The sequence below is a fragment of the Candoia aspera genome, chromosome 2 (assembly GCF_035149785.1).
Source record: "Candoia aspera isolate rCanAsp1 chromosome 2, rCanAsp1.hap2, whole genome shotgun sequence".
Taxonomy (NCBI): Eukaryota; Metazoa; Chordata; class Lepidosauria; order Squamata; family Boidae; genus Candoia; species Candoia aspera.
Genome location: NC_086154.1, coordinates 171,568,969 through 171,589,895, shown reverse-complemented (window position 1 = coordinate 171,589,895; position 20,927 = coordinate 171,568,969). Strand labels below are relative to the sequence as shown.

General features: G+C 40.1%; 1 protein-coding gene across 1 annotated transcript in view; it reads right to left on the bottom strand.

Moving 5' to 3' along the window:
* The window catches only part of PIGG (phosphatidylinositol glycan anchor biosynthesis class G (EMM blood group)), a 75,863-nt gene extending 63,223 nt beyond the window's left edge, over window positions 1-12,640 (bottom strand). The window contains exons 1-3 of the mRNA XM_063294879.1: window positions 12,351-12,640; window positions 1,618-1,823; window positions 15-224 (exon numbers count right to left, since the gene is read on the bottom strand). Of these exons, the coding sequence (XP_063150949.1) occupies window positions 15-224; window positions 1,618-1,823; window positions 12,351-12,510 (576 nt within the window). The 5' untranslated portion in view covers window positions 12,511-12,640. The remainder of the gene's footprint in view (window positions 1-14; window positions 225-1,617; window positions 1,824-12,350) is intronic.
* Window positions 12,641-20,927: the final 8,287 nt, after the last annotated feature.

Genomic DNA, 20,927 nt, shown 5'->3' with positions numbered 1-20,927 from the left:
AGACACTGACTTACCTCCGTGTAGTCTGAGACAAAAAAAGATGTTGTCCCATCGTATTCTACAAAATGCTTTGGAAACAGCCTAACCCATGTGTCATCACCATAGAATATTATCCTTTTCCCAGCAGTTTTGGCCTGCCATATCAAGTTGTCTTCCAGTAAGGCCGGAGAGTTGAGGTTCATGATGATATCAATGAAACCTGGGATGCTACCAGTTGTAAGTGCCTGCAAATAGATCCCCCAAAAGCAAAGGAGAGATGAGAGATGCATTAGATGTGGTTTGAGCAGAACAAAAACCTGATATTGGACAAGGACACATTTCTGCATGTGTGTACACATATACTGCAGACAGCTGATGAACCAACTGTCTGAATACAAATAATCAGCTGATAAAAGTTAACACATTTTCACAAGTGTCAAAAAACTCCTGTACCTATTTCAACCTTCTGCCCAGTGCAGGAAGCCAGTACTAGAGCAATTTAGGCATGTGTAATATATAAGGAGTTATGAATTAGTGCAGGTAAGTGGGGAAGAGAAAATATAAAAACACACCAATACCCAGCATCTTGTGAATGTTTATCAGGTGCCTCTCCATTGAGCAGACTGGGTATTATGTGCTATCAACTCATAAAGTGTCGACTATCAGAATCTAAAATCAGGGAGGGAGGGGGAGAGAAAAACAACAACATAGGCATTCTTCTCCCCGCACCCACTGTGGTATGGAATCATCTCTGAATCAGAACATTTTAAATAATGTGGACAACCTACAAAAATAATACTGAAGCAGGCTATACTCATTGAGCTACGCACCTTTGTAGCACTTATACTGTACAGGTCTGAATCCCTTTGAAGGTCACCATCCACACTTCATAGCACTTATTTCACTTCCATAATCTCCATGTACCAATACAAATCTTATTTCAAACTCTCAGAATGCTTACTGTAATGTAATCAACCCGTTTAAGCAAATGGCCACCCTTAGTTCAGTTTAGGTACACTGTTAGTGCCTGAGACTAATTCAGGACTAAAGTACTGAATTTAGTGCCCTTACTATGGGCAACCTTTACTGATTAATCTTGGAAGCTGGTGAAATTATTATTTTTTCACTGTACTCAGTTCCAGCATCATAGCAGAATTTCTCACCTTTCTGAGAAAACACTCATGTTGTCAAAAACAAAGAGCATATTTCTGCAATAGCTATTAGTCATACTGCTTTAGGAAATGTGTAAAATATAGCCATGTCCGCATATATAGCAAGGTCAGAAAACAACATCACAAAAGAGTAGAATTTAATTTTATGGAAAGCATACAGTAGATTCCATGCAAGCCTCCAGTCTATATGACAGTATAAATATAAATGTAGGCATGTGGGCTACTGAAGATCAATCACAAACACAAAATTCTCAACCAGGCCCTTTCAGGGATCAAAAACCTATACCGTATGGAATCATAGGCTGACCACAATACTTGTATGAATTTAGCAAAGACTGAGACAATCCCATTCCCTCCAGATTAGCCAAACTATTGGACAGCACCAGGCTGTCTGCCACTGATTTAGCAGAAGACAACTATCACTGATCAAGAAATATTTTTTTGTTGCCAAGGTATCAGAACTTACTTTAATTCGAGGCATAGTGACAGTAGGTGCCTTGGCTTCTGCTATAAAAGCATGAGTTGCTCCTCTTTCCACCAGCTGTGTTATATATGGCATGAATTGTAAACCTTTTGAACCAAAAACAAAGTCATCTCTCAAGGCATCGATCAACACTATGACCACTTTTTTAAAAAGAGGGGATATCACCTGGGTCCAGTTTGATGATGATTCTAAAAAAAGAAAAGAAACAAACACATGAGACACTAATACAAGCCAATACTTAGTCTTCACCGCATGCTGACCTCAATGTCCTATATTTCCTACAAATATTTTCAGAGACAGGAATCAACAAGCCATAACTGATGGCCACAAATTTAATTCTGGCAGCTGTAATTCGTCCCTTGTTTCCAACAAGTTTATTGTTGTTAATAATATCAACATTGGTTCCTGAGCACCTTAATCACAGGATAAAAAAAAACAGAGTGGAATGTGGCAAGTGGGGAAAATCTACAGGGAGAGTAGTGAACTGTGAACAAGATATTGTAGAAACTCAGTATGTGATCCATAAATAATATCTGTAGTTTTCCTCCTTACTTGTTGACAGGAAGCTGCTGTTTCTCAGCCACTAGATACATGATCAGATGCATGTGTAATATCTTCTTCCTGAGGCTACTAAGAACTAGTATTTGACAATTTATAGAGCCCATGAAAAGAAAAATGAGTTTCATAGATTGCAAGAACCAGCAAACATACAAACAAACACAACGAAATGTTTTTAAACCACCCACAGAATAATGAGACATATAGAAAAGGTGAAGAGAGCATCAGTCTATTACTAAGAGCCAGGGCACTGTGGGAGAACAGGCCTATGAACACCACCCATGGCAGTCTGCAAATAAACTCACATTTGCTGCAGCGTATATGCATGTACATTGCAGATAGTGAAAGCACACTGATTTTTTATTTATGTATTTGGATAACAAAGGGGATGGAAAGGGAAGGAAAGAATCAAAAATGACAAATTAATCCAAACAGACCTGGCAAATGTCCCAACTAAAAGAGAACAATTGTCCACAATAAATCCCAGAAACTTTACCATATACCGTAGTGTGTCAGGAAGCTATCAACTTTGCAAGGGATTATTGAGAATATGAAGTTGAAATCATTGCATTAGATTGCTTTCAGGGTTAAAATTCACTTGGAACATATCTTTAATTTGCAATAATCTCTTGCCAACTTTGCTCTACCTGAACTGTCAGTAGACATTATTATAAACAAATACATTTCAACAAATATGACAAACATAGTGCTGCAGAATTATTGTTACCGTCCCAGAAAAGCACAAGGGGTGCTGTCAATTTGCATGAAGCTTCAATGCCCCCGTGCTTGGGCAAAAGCGCACAAAATTAGTACATTAAGGAAAAGATCTACAGTGGTGCTTAAAAGCTTGTGAACTCTTGAAATTTCAATATTTATGCATAAATATGACCCTAAAACATGATCTGTTCTCCATACAAGTCCTAAAATTAGATAAAGAGAACCCAATTAAACAAATGAGTAAAAAAAATTATACGTGTCTGTTTACGTACTGAAGAAAATGATCCAAAGCTACATATTTGTGTGTGGAAAAGTATGTGAACCTCTAGGATTATCAGTTCATTTGAAAGGGAAATTAGAGTCAGGTGTTTCAAGTGTGAGTGTGGGAGATTCTGCATTATTTAAAGAACAGAATTCTGAGTATTCACTATCAAAGTGTGATCTTCACAACACAGGTATGTGGAAGTGTGTCGTGCCTTGAACAAAGGAGATTTCTGAGGACCTCCAAAAAACAGTTGCTGATGTTCACCAGGCTGGAAAAGGTTACAAAACTATTTCCAAAGAATTCAGACTTCACCAAACTCCGCTGTCAGGCAGATCACGTACAAATGGAGGCCGTTCAACACCGTTGTTACCCTCCCCGTGAGGAGTCGACGGACCAGTCTACTGGTTCTGCCACCTCACCTGGGAAGGGAAACAGCATTTCCTGGGGGTGGCTGGTGGCATAGAGTTCTCCCTACCGAATGTAATTTCTCCCACTTGGATTTTATATTTATTTATTATTTTAGTATTTTGGATGTTGACTTTATATGTTGGGGGTTTAACGGAATAATTTATTGTAAACCACCCAGAGTCCCCCTCTTTGGGGGGAGAAGGGTGGTAATAGAAATTTAATAAATAAATAAATAAATAAATAAATAAATAACCAACCAACCAACCAACCAACCAACCAACCAAGATCACACCAAGAGCAAGGCGTGTAATACTCAGGGAGGTCTCAAAGAACCCCGGGGTAACGTCTAAGGAACTAAAGGCCTCTCTTGCATTGGCAATGTCAGTGTTCATGACACCACCATCAGGAGAACACTGAACAACAATGGCGTGCATGGCAGGGTTGCAAGGAGAAAGCCACTTCTTTCCAAAAAGAACATTCCTGCCTGGCTATAGTTTGCGAAAGACCACATGGATAAGCCAGAATTCTACTGGAAGAATGTTCCATAGATGGATGAAACCAAAATAGAACTTTTGGGCTGGAATGAAAAGCATTACGTTTGGTGAGAGGTAAACACTGCATTCCAGCATAAGAGTCTTATCCCTTCTGCAAAACATGGTGTTGGCTTATCATGGTTTGGGCCTGCTTTGCTACCTCTGAACCAGGGCGGCTTACCATCATTGATGGAGCTATGACTTCTGAGTTGTATCAGCAAATTTTACAAGAAAATGTCATGATATCTGTCCATGAACTGAAGCTCAAGAGAAAGTGTGTCAGGCAGCAAGGCAACGACCAAAACACACAAGGTGTATGACCAAAGAATGGTTAAAGCAGAAGGAGGTTAATGTTTTGGAATGGCCAAGTCAAAGTCCCAAGCTGAATCATTTAGAAATGTTGTAGAAGGACCTGAAATGAGCAGTTCATGCGAGGAATCTGACCAACATCCCTGGATTGAAGCTGTTCTATAAGGAGGAATGATAGAACAAATTCCTCCAGACTGATGTGCAGGACTGATCAACAGCTATCAGAAACATTTAGTTGCAGTTATTGCTACCCAAGGAGGGCACACCAGTTATTGAAAGCAAAGGTTCACATACTTTTGCCGCACACCAATATGTAGATTTGGATTATTTTCTTCAATAAATAAATGGACAAATGTAATGTTTTTGACTCATTTAATTGGGTTCTCTTTATCTAGTTTTAGGACTTGTGTGGAGAAGAGATTGTCATGAGCACCGTTGAGCTGAATGCATCAGCACAACGGTACTCATAACAATACCACGGAAACAAGAGCAAGGGATTAAAACATAAGCAAAGCGACGCACAACAACAGACACAGACCCCGAGGAGAAGGGAACGACCCCGGCCGGAAAATCCAGTCAAAAGAACACAAAGGGGGAAGAAAGAGCGACAAAGACAGGGCGGATCACGAGGCACGCCTGGAGCTGTCAGCAGGAACGCAAAGAATATTGCCCAGCTGAAAGCAATCACCGGCCGGAGGAAGAAGACGATTACGAGAGAAGCCCGGCGCACCAGCAGGGGCCCCGCGACCCCTCACCTACCGGCAACAAAGCATACAGGACTTGGGGGGATGACACAACCCAAGGTGGGGGGGGCGCTGACCGGCGCGGGCTATTTAAACCCCGTACCGGTGCGCTCCCTTCACTCTCAGCTTTTTCTAGCTATGCACTATGCTGAAATAAACCAGAACCTGATTTTCCCTAAATTAGTGTCTGTGTTTTACTCAGTAGTAGGCAGCGCATGACAGAGATCATGTTTTATGTCATATTTAAAAGGGCTCACAAACTTTTCAGCACCACTGTATGTGAACTTTGTCACATTAGAGAAGACTAGAAAGGTTTACCTAAATGGCAAGGGAAAAAAAATATTCAGAACAACCCCAGAGCCTTTTTTCTATTTGGTTAACATGCAGTTTTTGAGTGAAAAGGAACAGAATTAAATAATCTGTCCAAGATTCTGCTGTTATTTAATGACACGAGAAATTAAAATGTAGCCATTTCAATAATTAATTCAGCGAAGGTTAAACACTTTGTTTTCTTGCTTATTTTACTCTGAATCTGAAAGTCTCTTGAGGCAGAATAGTATACCTTTGACTGTAGCACTGGGAACATGCTGAAGCAGAATTCTTGGTGGGTTATTCCCAAAGGTATTTCAGACACTTGCACTCTTTGACAGCTGCTGAAGCTTCATCATCTCCATAGAATTGTTGCTGATATTCAGTAGCCCTTGAAAGGAGTGACCCAGCCCCAGAGGGCAAACAGCATAAAAGCAAGCAAGGTGTGACTGTCAGAAGCAGCCACTGCTTCCAGTTGCTTATCTGCTCTGCCCCTTGTGAGATCCAGTAATAAGGAGCAGGTATCTCCATTCAAAGATGACAGGTGAGTGGGTAAATACCACCACCTCACTTCTGTTCTTGCCTTTGCCCACTTAATCTGAGAGGCATGCAAGGCCAGAGAAAACATACAAGAAAGAAACAGCTATTGCCTTGGAGAAGCCGCAGAGCATTCTGGGTAGCATAGTAGTCCAGGCCTCTAGAGAGAATACGATGTAAGGGGTAGTGTCATGTTCACCATTTCAATGTTCTGAATACATCGTAACGTTTGCATGTCATTTTTCTGACCCGGGTTTGCTGGAGGGGAATTTCCAGCCATGCCAGGCTGTAATCTGTTTACTGCACTGTGGAATGTATGTTTGGGTTATTGCCTCTGTCCAAGGTTACTTTCCCAGGCCGATGTGGGTAACGGTTGCTAACACCTGAGGAGGGGGTGGTTGCTAAGAGGGAGTGAGGGTTTTTAGTTTGTATTTGGCGCGCTTTTGCTCATTCTCAGCTTTCTTTGTATTTGCATACTATTCTTTCAATAAATCAGTTATCCTTAAGCCCTTGCTTGTGAGACTGAGTCCGTTAGAATAGGCAATCATTACAGGTAGGGAATAAAAGACCTGGCACTAGCAGGACAGCAGTCTATTTATTACACAGGAAAGATTAGAAAGATAAGAGCTATTTCTTCCTCCAGGAGCATGTCAGATTTTGGGGAACAGTTCCAGCTCCCCAACAAACCTGGTCTAATTTACCACTTCTTTTATTAAATGGATTGTAATTTACAATTGAGGGAATGCTTATCAAATTTGTAACTGATACAAAGCTAGGAGGGATGGCTAATTCTTGGGAGGAAATGGAAAAAAATTTTAAAAGACTTAGGCTAGAACAGTGGGCAAAAACACAGAGTGAAACTTAACAGGAAGAAATGTAAATTCGTGCATCTAGGTAAGAAAAGCAAAAGAAATGTGTACAGAATGGGGAAAATCTGGCTCAAAAACAGCATGTGTGAGAAGGACTTCAGTGTACTGGTAGCTCAACGTATCCCAACAGTGTAATGCAGTTGCACAGAAGGCCAATGACATCTTGAGAAGCATCAAGAGGAGCATAGCATCCAGATCACAGGAAACAATTATCTCGCTCTACTTTGCCTTGGTCAGGCCTCACTTGGAGTACTGTGTTCAGTTCTGCACACCCCAGTTTAAAAAAGACATTGATAAACTGGAGCAAGTCCAGAGAAGGCCTACCAAGATAGTGAAAGGACTGGAAACCAAGTCCTGCGAGGAATGGTTAAAAGATCTAGGAATGTTTAGCTTGCAGATTGAGAGGGGACATGATAGCTGTCTTCAAAAAACTGAAGAGCAGTCACATTGTAGAGGGGGTTCAGACTTATTCTCACTTGCTGCAGAGGGTAAGACCAGAACTAATGGGATGAAACTTCAGGGATGTAGATATAGATTAGACATTAGAAGAACTTTTTGACAATAACAGCTGTCAGCCAGTGGAATAGGTTAATGCATAGAGTGGTTTCTTCTACTTCATTGGAGGTTTTCAAAGATAGACTGGATAGTCTAGTGGGAATGGTATAGTAAATGCTGCAGTATGCAGAGGGTTGGACGTGCTAACCTCTCAGGTCCCTTCCAACCCTATAATTCTACTATATGCAACCAATATCAAAAGTTATTTTAAAAAAATTAATTTATTTCTGGACCAATTGAGTTACAGTTTGGCATCTATCGTCCATTTGCTCCATGGTTTCTGGACTTAATTCTTGAACCGCAATTTTTATTAGGCAATCTTGAGATATTATTAGTATTGCATTGGTGGATTCTGAGTATAATTATTTTTATATGCTGATGCTAATATTTTGACATTAGGTAATTAATTTACCTCCCAGCCTAACTGGATATGAGTAGTTCAACAAGTTAGTAAATATTCTGGTTATAAGATTAATTGGGAAAAATCTAATTTTATTGGAAAGTACAGGCAGAGACTGGAATAACTTTAAATCTATTATTCTGTAATGATTATTTTAAAGATTTCAACAATTTTAGATGAATTCTTTTGTCTAATACACAACAGTGGCAACATTAACTCAAATTTGTTTTGATAGCTCAATATGGACTAGATACTTCAGTTGCTTCAAAGAAACCTGAGATGCTTTCATTTTTGATGGGAGTCTGCTTCTGAAATCAAATCAATTTTGTATCTATGTCAGAACCTTAAAAATGTCTTTAAAGTTGAAAGTATCAGTTTATACGTTGAATGTATAAGATTTAGAATATCTGATAATGGAACATCAATGGATGCAAGTCTTTAAAAGGGTCAAGTTTGTATCATCAGACTTGAGGCTGAAGATACTAATGTTATTTTGTATTACGTTCCAAAATTGTGGAATTTCACTGTTCTTGAGGAACTTGTTTATACTGGGTATTGGGAATAACCAAAAGAATTTTATTGAGAGACTGGAAAGGTATTACTACTCCAGACATCAAGGACTGGATTCAAGAAATGAGTAATTAATCAATTTTTGAAAAGGCTTTTTTTCACCAATCAAAAAATGATACTATATGTTTCTCCTTGGCATAGATTTCATAATATTTTACAAGAATAGACCATTTTTAATAGCTAGCAAGATATTTTATTAAATATATATGTGATATACTGATGATTTATATTAATGTAATGTGTTAATTCTTGGGGAATTGTTTATTTTTTTTTCCTTTGGTTAGAAAGTTTAATAATTAGTTTTGTTTTTCTTGTTTATTCTTACTGTTATTCTTACTGTTTCAAGTTGTTTTTATTTTCTTAAAAGCTGCAACAGAATATCAATTAAAAATTTCAAATGCATCTTACCTTGTAATATTTTAGTTTTATTATATGTTTTGTTGTTTGATGTTTTATACAGAATTTTGATCTGTGATCGTAAATAAAATTGGATTGAATAATGGGTTCACAATTTGATTGTCTATGAAGACGCTGATTTAGCTTCAGTGCCTCCTGTGGTCCCTTCTGACTTGTTTCAAAGATTGTCACATGTTTCATAAATATAAGACCTGAAGCAACAAGGAAAACAATATAGGTGGGAAAGGACACAATACATACCAAGCTCATCTGAAGGCCTTTTGTTGTGCTATATGTGCTGTAGAAGACCAGGCACTTTTTTTTTTTTTGCACATAGTGCAACCACAAATACATGCTTTCGGAACAGCAAGGAGGCTCCCTTGGACCCTCACCTCCTCCCCACATAGCTCTACCACAGAATCTGTGTAGGCTTCTGACACCTTTAATAAGACTTTGCCTCCCAAATGAAAGTTTTTAATCTGCGAAACTGACTACTACCATGGACATAGAATAAATGTTAAGTACATAGCACTCCCTCTACAATTTTTTTCCCCACAACTCTGTGAGTTAGGTTGGGCTGAGAGTCTGTCACTGGCTCCAGGCACTGAGTGAGTTTCAATGACCGGAGGTGGACTAGAACCTGGATGTCCTAATTCAACATCTTTACCACTATACCACACTGGCTTTCATTCTAAAACTTAAAATGTTTCATTTAAAAAAATAAACATACTGCAGTTCAATATAATAGTATACATAACAATGAACATAACCTCGAATTATATTCTATGCTACTTGCTAATACAGGAATGAGTGACAAGTTAACAGACCCAGTAACTGATTTTTTTTCCCCTAAAAGTGTAAAGATGAGAAAGATAAATGAATAAAGAATATGAGGTGATCTAGTAGAATTAAAAAAGTGGTCATGGTTGTTTTCCTTGCATATCAAAGCAAAAATTTTCAGACATCCACAACAATTAATGGAATTCCTAATGACTTTACAATACATACATTTGGTAATTCCACTTTGATAAAAATTAATCTGAATTAAAGCTGGTAAATTGGTTTCTATGATATATTAATGATCATATATATGTGATATGTGTTTATTTTAGTGTACCTGGATGTTGCTGTTATATTTTTTGCTTTGTAAGCCACTTAAGATTAAATTGATTGGCAGGACATAAAAGCACTTCAAATAAATAAGCTTCTAAAAATGAAATCTAAGTACTGCAGAGTACATATTCAGGTTATTTCAAACAAGAATGTGCTTTTATTAGAAATAATTATAGAAACTTCCTGGGTAGTGAATACAATTGTGATCAAATTAAATCCATCCTGAAGCAGGTAACACTAATTTTAGATTGGCTTCTAAGAGGCCTACTTGGCTGCAACTGCACTCATCAGCCTAATGGGTGGTTTTTGCTGGGGATCAAAAGAGAAAGTTCTGGAACTTTTGAATTAGCAACTTTTTATACCTTTGTTTATGAGATCTGAGAATAGAAAGCACTGCTCCATAATGATTTCAGATGATGTAGCTAGGAGACAAATGCTTTTTAAGACAGGAGCTATGCTCTCCCCCAGCTTCCATTTTGTCTCTAATGCTTTTCAATACCTATATATAACCACAGATGGAGATTACCAGAGGATATTAAGTTGGATGCTATCAGTAAACTAATAACATATAAATGTATTTCTTTGGGACATTTTCCTGTAATAGTGTGTCTCCTGGAAAGTCTGTCTACAGCAAGTAATGGGTTACATGGGGGATAATTTAAAACAGAATACAGTCAAGACAGAAATGGCTACAGTTCCAGAGAGGTAGCAGATCTCCCCATTTTGAATTGGATCACACTTTCTCAAAAAGAAAAGGTACGTAGTTCAGGGTCATTTCTGGAGCTGAATTTCCCCAGGCAGAGGCAAAGACCAGCCCTGCTGATCATCACTTTTGGGTGATACAAAATGTTTTCTTTTCCTGGAAGAAAGTGACCACATGTACGGATAATTTCCACATTTGAGTATAATATGGATACTGTATGTAGTACTGTAATATGTTCTATAAAATGTCCTCCAAAGCCTGTTTTAGCATCTAGACCAGAGGCTTCTGTTGGTATAGAACTCAGCTAGTCTTAAAAAAGAACTCAGCGAGACAACATTATACAAACACTAAAAGCATCACATTGGCTGCTAGATTGTTTCTAGGTGAAATCAAATTGCTGGTTATTATCATTGAAGCCCTCTATGGATTTCATCCAGGTTACTTGTGAGAACATTGTTTTCTATAAGTCCCCTCCATGAAGTTCAGTTACATTTGCTTCAGGCTCATCTTGTGGTGATTCAGGTTCACACTGTCTTCTGTAGTCAACCCACTGAGTTGAGGAGCATACCAACCATTTTAAAAAGGCCCTTCAAATTCCCTTTCAAGCAAGCCTTTCATTGTTGATTTTTTACCATCACAGGTTTTCACTTTTTTTTTTTACCATAAAATATGGCACTATTTGGGTAGCCAACAGTATAGTAAGCCGCTGCTCCCTTACCTCCTCTCCCTAACCAGCCTTTCTCAGCCTTTTGACCCTGGAGGAACCCTTGAAACATTTTTCAGGCCTTGGGCAACCCCTGCACATTCAGGCTCAAATATAGGCCAGAGGTTACAAAATTATTATATCCGTTTCATGTGCAGGCCTGGATATATGCATTAACAGTGTTCTTAAACTAAAAATAAAGAATGAAATTTACCACTTAATGTGAAGTTGCCCAAATTTGAAATAATTTTTTTTAAAAATCATGATCTCCCAGAGAACCCCTAGTGACCTCTCATGGAACCCCAGTGCCACAGAACCCCGATTGAGAAACCCTGCCCTAGACTGTGTAACTTTTAGGTTTGTGCTGGCTGGGCCCAGTCTCCACCACTGACATGGCACACAACTCACATTCTACCTTGGATTATTAGTCCAATGCCTACTATCTCTTCTTCCTCACTTTGGTCCTAATACCACCACCCCCATCTTGTTGCCCAAAGAAAGAAGGAAGAGGGAAAAGAGCAGACCAACCAACTTTTTGTTCTGGCAACAGCCACCATTTCCCCAACAGTTGGTTTCACCAACTGGGGAGACAGGTTCCTGATGCCTCTTCCTCTCTGAGTGGCACAGCAACCACGGCTGGGCCGCTCAGGGCCTAATAACACTGCTAAGCCCAAGCAGCCTGCAAGAGGGGAGGAGGAGGAGGTTGCTTCCTTCAAGTGCAAACGCCTCTGCTCCTCGCAAAGCCGGGCGCCCCCTTTCTGAATTGCGGGGGCTGGCCCGAATAGGCCACGGCCTTTCCGCCACCCCACCCACAGAGAGAAGTCAAGCAGGTGGGTCAAAGCGAGTGGACTATCTCACTCGCCCTTTGCCTTGCTTGCCAGGCTAGCGAGGAGATATGCCATGGAGAGAAGCGAGGAATGATTTCCCGCCCATCTTTGAACGGGGCCTGCCAACCCTCTCTGGCAACCCCGCATATCCCCGTCCCGCAGCTTCTCCCCAGGAAGACGAGCGAAGGAAGACAGCGTACCTGTCTCCGGGGGCTCTGGAGGCATATTGGCGAAGGCCCCGCTCCGAGGCAGCGACCTGACTGGCACTGGAAAGAAGCCTCTAAGGAAAAGCCCCACGCCCAAGGCCTGCACCAACAGGCAGGAAGAAGCAAAGACCCCGGAGTGCAGTCGCAGCCGCATCTTCCAACTCCAGCGCAGGCAGGTGAGGCCGGGAGGAAGGTAGACAGGTGCGCACCTACGCGTAAATAGCTCCCTCCGGCGGGCCAAGCAGGCGAGAAATAAGGAAAGAATGAAAAGGCAGTCAATCACAATAGGCTCCAACGCCTAGCTTGCACGCTGATTGGTCAGAGATTGACCAATCCGCGGGAACTAGCCACTTGAGTGCAGCGCCGAGGGAAAAACTGATTTGAAAAGAGGAAGTACGAGCGGACTACACCTCCCAGAAAGCCTTTGCGGCATCGCCTTAGCTGTCGATGGAAGCCCGGTGGGTCTGGTATACGCCATCAGTTTCCAGGTGTTGTCTTTTAGCTGGATGCTATTCCTCTGTGATTTGTTTCCAGCGGAATACAGGAAGCTTGTGGGGAGAGGTGCTTATGAAATTAATTTCCTTTTTGGAATGAGTAAAATGGATTAAGAAAAAGGTTCAGCGTTTAGCCTGAAGACGTTTATATAGTCCGAAAAATAGAGAATAATTCTGTGTGTACTTGCAACTGTAGACCAAAGTCAAATGTTTCGTCATAATTTTTGAATAAATATTTGGATTGCTTATTGTTAGTCTCTAAAGTGAATTGTATAATATTATTTCTGTTCTGATACCTGTGGGGAAGTAGGTATATTTTTCCTTATTTTGGGGGCAAAATATTATGGCATGTTCACATGTGGAACAAAGTACAGAAGTTTATAGCTCTCTCTGGTATTGGGTATTTTAACAATTTTACATGTGCTAAAGTATACAATTCTTACTGTTGAGTCTGAAATCCTACACTGTTTTCAATAGTCTAATGTCCACTAAACTGAGTTAATCTTCTTTGCTATGTATACATAAATGTACAATTTAAAACATTTTATGTTGCTTGTTATAAATATTATCCTTCATATTGTTAAAGTTGTAAAAAAAGTTTAAATTTGTAGGGCAAATATTCCAATTTTCCCACAGTTTCTATTTTGTAGGCTTTTCTCAAATCACCCACCCACTTTATCCTTGGGTTCTACAATTCATCTAGTTTGCTACCTCTGCACAACATATCAAGCCTTAAAATAGCAATATGTGTTTGTATGATATGGTTGGCTAATTTATGGTTCATATACTTACATACATCAGAGTGTAACTTGTAGTGTTTTTTACTTATATGGTTTTAGATATCCTTTATGTAACTGGGCAGTGTTTCATTTTATTTTATTTATTTATTTCTAGAATTCATATGGCTGCCTGAATCAGACAGTGTGAGTCTGGGTGGCATACAAAGAACAATTAAAATATAACAGCCAACATTAATAGTAATAATCACTAATATGTGACCTGGCCCACATACCTTATCTACCACTCTCCCCAATACAAGGTATTTTTGATGCTGGAATTCTGGCCTTTTTTTTTCCCCAAAAAATATTGAATTCTGAAGGCAGGGCTAAGCACATAGGGTGAAAAGGGAAGGTTTCAGCCCTCGTCTCCTACAAGCTCTCTGGGTTTTACACACCACCTGAGTTGTGTGTAAAACCCTGGCCCCACCTTCCTGAGATGATGTAGCTGCTTATAGTTACTGCTGCTACTACCTGTTATTCAGGGGGGATACCTTTACCTGGCATTCTCCCTTTATACCCAGCAGGTGAGATAGGACCAAATGAATGAACATTTTATTACAGTCTAAGACCAGATCATAAAAGTTAAAAAACTAGATAGGGCCTATGCAACCTATGACCTTACTGGTAAGTCCAAAATTAAAAAGATGAAATTAATGAAATGACATGTATAGAACCACTTCCTACGTCTATAGCAAGAATATAAAAATGTAGTGAGAATGTAAAAAACATAAAGCTGCTACAAATATAGAAAGCAATTTAAAAAGGATCTCCAAAAGACAAGGATAATAAAAGTTAAGGCTCTAAGAAGACTGTAAGATGGTATTGCTTTGTTACCTACGTTGTACATGCAGTGAGCTTGCATAGAAGAAAGTAAACATCAGAAATCAAGATTTCAGCTAGTACACACACATCAAAGCAGGGTTTCTCAACCAGGGTTCCATGGAACCTTAGGGTTCCACAAGAGGTCACTAGGGGTTCCCAGGGAGGTCACGATTTATTTAAAAAATTATTTCAAGTTCAGGCAACTTCACATTCAAGAGGTAAGTTTCATTCTTTATTTTTAGCTTAAGAACGCTGTTAATGCATATATTCAGGCCTACACATGAAACGAATACAATAATTTTGTGACTTCTGGCCAATATTTGAGCCTGAATGTGTAGGGGTTGCCAGAGGCCTGAAAAATATTTCAAGGGTTCCTCCAGGGTCAGAAGTTTGAGAAAGCTGCATCAGAGTAAGTCAAAGGCCTAATTGCAAATTCCTGGTTAAAAGTTTATGTCTTAGAAACAAAAGGATCACTGTAACAAACAATTCCTACTTACTTCGCCTAAATGTTACCAAATTCTTGTAAACTGCAACTTTAAATCAGAGACATAAGAATAATATTCTTCCTTAGGAGGATGTCATTTGAGAGAGATGGTTATCTATTTCCTCTCTGAGGAATAGTTATCAATCTTGTGAATATTATATGGCATCACAGCCCACTCGAGTTTTGTAAAGAGGGGAAGTGATTTCAATAGAATTTGGACTGAGAAAAATAGAAAACTTACTCTTTTTGATGTGAAATATTTGGAGGGGGTTTTGCTCAAACATTTGGCTTGCTTGGTGACAAAGTGTGGAAAGGCAGTTCATAAGGGAATAACTATAAAGTTACCTGTCAAATTTTTGACAAATATAAGTATAACACCAAACCAGGCATTCTCTGGGTGGCTCATCACTAAAAACACTCTGCTGTTTGATGCTTTATGAGAGGTTTTATGGTGTAGGCCAGCCTTTTTCAACCTTTTGAACCTGGAGGAACCCTTGAAATATTTTTCAGGCCTCGGGGAACCCCTACACAAATATAGGCCAGAAGTTACAAAATTATTATATTCATTTCATGTGTAGGCCGTATATATGCATTAACAATATTCTTAAACTAAAAATAAAGAATGAAACTTACCTCTTGAATGTGAAATTGCCCAAATTTAAAATATTTTTTTTTAAAAATCGTGATCTTCCAGGGAACCCCTAGTGACCTCTCACAGAACCCTAGGATTCCATGGAACCCTGGTTGAGAAACCCCAGTATAGGATGAAGATGGATTATTGACAACAAAAAATCTGCTGATCACTGGGACTTGGGAATACAAAAAGAATTGGTCTAATCTGACAAGCCTTATGTTCTCAGTACTGGCTCAGGATGCCAAATAGTTTCTGACATATGCACTATGAAGTTTTACTTTTGCAGCAAGATCTATTCTGGCCTTTGTGTCCCTAAATTTTTCAAGTCAAGTAGCTTGCTTAGGCATACCATATCTGGGTTGCATCCATGTTTAGAACCACTAGAAGACAGCAAAGAATTAAAAAAAATTTCGTTGCCATCTAGTGGGCATCCAGATACAATGTGGCACCAACTTCCTACATGGTAGGGTAAGCAGGATGAACTAAGTTATATTAACTATGATTCATTGAATAAGATGAATAGATGAGATGAAGTGGCAAATGATAGGGAAAACTATCAACTTCCATACAAGATATGCAGTAGCACATAATATATTGCTGCTGTTTAACTCCAGTGAGAATAGTGCAAATATGTCATAAGAAGTCATCAACCTACTGTAGGGTCTGTAATCCCTTTTAGCACCCAGGATCTCCCCAAGCCGCAGGCATGTGCCAAATTGCCATGAACATTGAAAAGGAAGTCCAGGAAAAATGCTTAGAGAACACACAGTCACTGCCAACATTTGACTAAAGGTGGAGAGAAGAAGATCAGACAAAAATAAAAAGGGATAAAGAATAGCAGCATGTACTTAATTGCAAAATCTCAGTCCTAATGCACTCTGCTTCAGGGGACTGTGGGTAATAAAAACAACATATTAATGAACAGTGAAATAATAGTCACAGACATTACAGCTTATGAACCCCACATTAACTGTTGTTAACCAGTATAACTATAAATAATCTAAATGGAGAAACATTTCATGTATAACAAGAATCTGGCTGAAAAGAATCTCAAAAAAGAAAAGCCTGATGTCAGATTAAATGAAATCTATACATAGAGCCCATTAACAAAATAAATATAATTAAACACAGTTTGTATAATTAACAAAAAAAATTAGAAGATGCATACCGCATTCAAACTCCACCATTGCTGGTCCAAAGCCCGGATGAGAAAGGAGGTTAGGCGACAGGCTAGCAACCCATCCCTGTAAAACCTATAACCACTACAGAAACAGGAGAATTTCTGGTCAAGCAGGCGAGAGTTCCATTTTGAGTCGTATGACTTGTATGACAATATCGGAGCAAACCGGCAAAGGGGTCTGGTGTCTGAAGGCCAAAATGATCTTCTCAGCCAAGAACATCACAAGAATTGGAACATGGAACGTGCAAACGTTGCACCAGACTGGACTACTTGCCCAACTCCTACAGGTCTTTGATGATTACAGGCTAGACATCTTGGGCAACAGTGAGGTCAGGTGGATAGAGAGTGGCCGAATCAACAGTAATGGTAAGACCATCCTCTATGCAGGCCACAAAGAATGACATGAACATGAGGTTGGCCTCATTCTGAGTGAACAGGCAACAAGGGCGCTCATTGGGTGGAAACCAGTCAGTGATCAAATAATCACAGCCCATTTCGCCCATGGGCATGCCAAAACAACTATTATACAAGCCTATGCACCAACGGATAATGTGGATGATGTGGTGAAAGATGAATTTTACGAGCAACTCCAGGACACCTTTGATAGTATTCCAAATTACAACCTGAAGATCCTTGTTGGAGACTTCAATGCACAACTAGGCAATGACCGATGTAGACTAGAGACTCTGATATGAGCCTACGTGACCTCAGCTCACCTCAGTAACAACAGTGAACGACTGGTGTCTTTTTTGTGAACACAACAGATTGTGCATCAGTAATACATATTTTCGACATCGAAGTATACATAAGATGACCTGACGGTCACCAGATGGGCACACTTTTAACAAGATCAATTTCATTTGCATCAATTGGAAATGGAGGTCATCATTGTGTGATGCAAGGGCTTACAGAGGGGCAGACATTGGATTGGACCATTACTTAGGGCAGAAATTAAGTTAAAGCTTCAAAACCCAAGGAAGTTCATACCCAAAAGACCATTTGCAACAGAGAAACTTAAGAATCCTACAGTTGCCAATTCCTTTGCTCAGGAACTACGCAATTGCTTTAGCCTTCTTGAGGACACGGCCAGTGTGGAAGGTCTCTGGATCAACCCTAGAGACACCATCACAGAATGTGTCCAAAAGACCATAGGGAGACGTTGTGGCTGACGGAAGAAACAGTGGATCCAAGATAGATCATGGAAGCTGGTTAACGAAAGGAAAGTTATAAAGCTAAAACAGGATCAAGCCAAAGATGTGGATGAGGTGGAAGAAATGAGCCAGAGATACATAGAACTCGACTGGCTGGTGAGGAAAAGCTGCAGAAAGGATAAGAAAGAATGGCTGGAGTGAAAAGGCGCTGAAGCACAAGAAGCGGCTGATCAAAATGACTCCAAGACTCTTTACTGCATCATTAAGGAATTGACTGGAATGAGGAAGAGCAGCAGTGTCCCGATCAAGCATAAGAACAGGAAGCTTCTGGTCACCCAGGAAGAGCAAAACAGAGGATGGGTCAAATACTTCCAGGAGACCCTCAATCAACCAGATCCGACCAATACATATAATTTCAATGAAGAGAATGTCCAACAAGAGCTCCAGGTGAACACTGGTGGGATTACTATTGAAGAAGTTGAAATTGCAATCAGAAGACTTAAAACAACAAGGCAGCTGGCTTGGGTGAGACATCTGCAGAGATCCTAAAGTATGGTGGTCAGGCTATGGTGAAAGAGCTGACAAAGCTGTTCAATAAGTATTGGCAAAGTGGTGCAGTCCCGGAAGACTGGTGAAGAGGCGCTGTTGTTAAAGTCCCCAAGAAAGGTAACATCTCTGAATGTATCAACTGGCGGGGCATCACCCTTCTCTCAGTACCCAGGAAGGCATTTTGTGCAGTCCTCTTGAGGTGACTGCGAAACACCATTGATCGACTCCTGAGAGAGGAACAAGCTGGATTCCGTTGTGGAAGGTCCTGCAATGAACAAATCTTTACCTTAAGAAATATAGAACAGTGTATCGAGTATCAGCATCCATTAGCCATTAACTTGGTTGATTTTAAAAAAGCTTTTGATAGCGTCCATCAAGAGTGGCAGATCCTGCATTTATATGGCATGCTGGCAGTCTTCGTTGCCATCTTTAAGAACTTGTACCAACGATCAAGCTGCTGTGTTAAGACTGAGAATGGCCATACGGACTTTTTCGAGATTACCACTGGGGTCAGACAAGGTTGTATTTTGTCCACACTCCTCTTCCTTGTGGCCCTTGATTATGTCATGCGGCGAGCTGAAATACAGATTGGGACAGGCATCCATTGGACTGACTGAAGTTATCTTGACGACTTGGATTTCACCGATGATATCGCCTTGCTTGAGGAAGATGAGCTGAAACTACAACATGCCACAACTGTTTTGGACCATGAGGCAAATAAAGTTGGCCTCAGGATAAGTGCCGAGAAATCGAAGATCATGCATGTGAGCTCCACGGCCCCAGTACAGGGAATTGTACTCAGACTGCAGCAGTTAGAGGAAGTGGAGAGGTTCACCCCTCTGGGTAGTGTGATTGCCTGGAATGGAGATGCAGAGGTGGACATTAAGTGCTGCATCGGGAAGGCGAAAGCTGTGTTTCAGAGGATGAATAAGTTCTGGTCCTTGCCGTCCATATCGCTGAAGATTAAGCTCCATCTGTTCACTTCTATTGTGATCCCAACAGCTATTTATGCCAGCAAGACTTGGAAGGCATCAGCAAGTATCAACAAGAGGCTTGACGTCTTCCAACAGAGATGCCTCTGCCAAATTCTAAAGATCCAATATTTTGATCACATCACTAATGATAAGGTGCTCCGAATGAGTAGCTCATGTAAACTTCATAACACCGTGGCACGTAGAAGACTTCAGCTGGCTGGTCACATCTTCCGCATGGAGAACAACTGGGTCCCTAAAGTGGTAATGAGTTGGACTCCTCCTGACGCTAAACAACAATGAGGACGCCCCGAATAACATAGCGAAGAACACTGACACAAGACCTGAAGGCATTGCATATCACATGGAAGGATGCCGAAACACTCGCCCAAGACCGAACCCTTACTGCCCGATATGCCACATAGCATGGACTCGGGAGAGAGAGAGAGAGAGAGAGAGACGGCATTCAACCTCCTAACCAGGAATAGAGAACACTTCTGATTACATGCGGTATGCAAGGACATAATTATGTGCTAAAGATAAAAAACATAACATTATTGAGATAAACCACTAATATATATTTTTAAAAACCTTGTATGGTAACACATTGTTACCGTACAAAGAACATTCAGGGCACATTCAAATTGTTAGCTATAGTAAAAAAAGGAAAACAAAACTCCATAAACAAAAAAAATTATATAAGGTGGTAGAAAACCACAGGTACAGAATAATTAAAACTGTCAACGACTGTGTGAGTAAAAAGACATTTAAAGCCTCAGGACTGTATGCAATAGCACATGTACTTGAAAATTCAACCACCAGATTCTAAATACCAAAAATAAACATTGTGTCTAAAACTCAAAACACCTAATCACAAAACATGGAATAACAAAGTAATTGGAGTGATGCAGTAAAGTGAAGAACTTCACTAAGACCTTTGGAGGCCAATCACTTTAAGCTTATTATCCCATCTGGCCTCTATTTAAAGAAGACTCTCATCTGCGTAAGCTGGGATGTATTCTAAATCCCCCAAGGAAGGTTCTAAAATAGTGAGCTATAGCCGGTGTCTGACTTAAGGTGGCTTCTGCATTCATAGGCATCTCTTCCTAACCACTGTTAGGCCAAACTGATGAAATGTATGTCATGATGTCACAATGTAAGTTCCACCCTTTTCTACTTGCATTGTGATGACATTGCAATGAACATTTTGTCACTTGCCTGCTCCCCACACAGACAGCTACATATATTTCTTACGTCTAATATTCCACAAAAGTTTGCCAATTCTTTTAAATTTTCTGGTGGCATAAAGAAAATGATATGGAGACTTACAGGTAGGCCTCAGTTAACGACTTCTTGTTTGTAACTTCGGCTGAAAGTTACGATGGCGCTGAATGAGTGGTACTTAGGACTGGTCCTCAAAGTTGTGGCCATTGCAGTACCCCGTGGTCACATGATTGCATTCGGGCACTTGGCAACTGGCTTCCCACAAGCAAGGTCAATGGGGAAG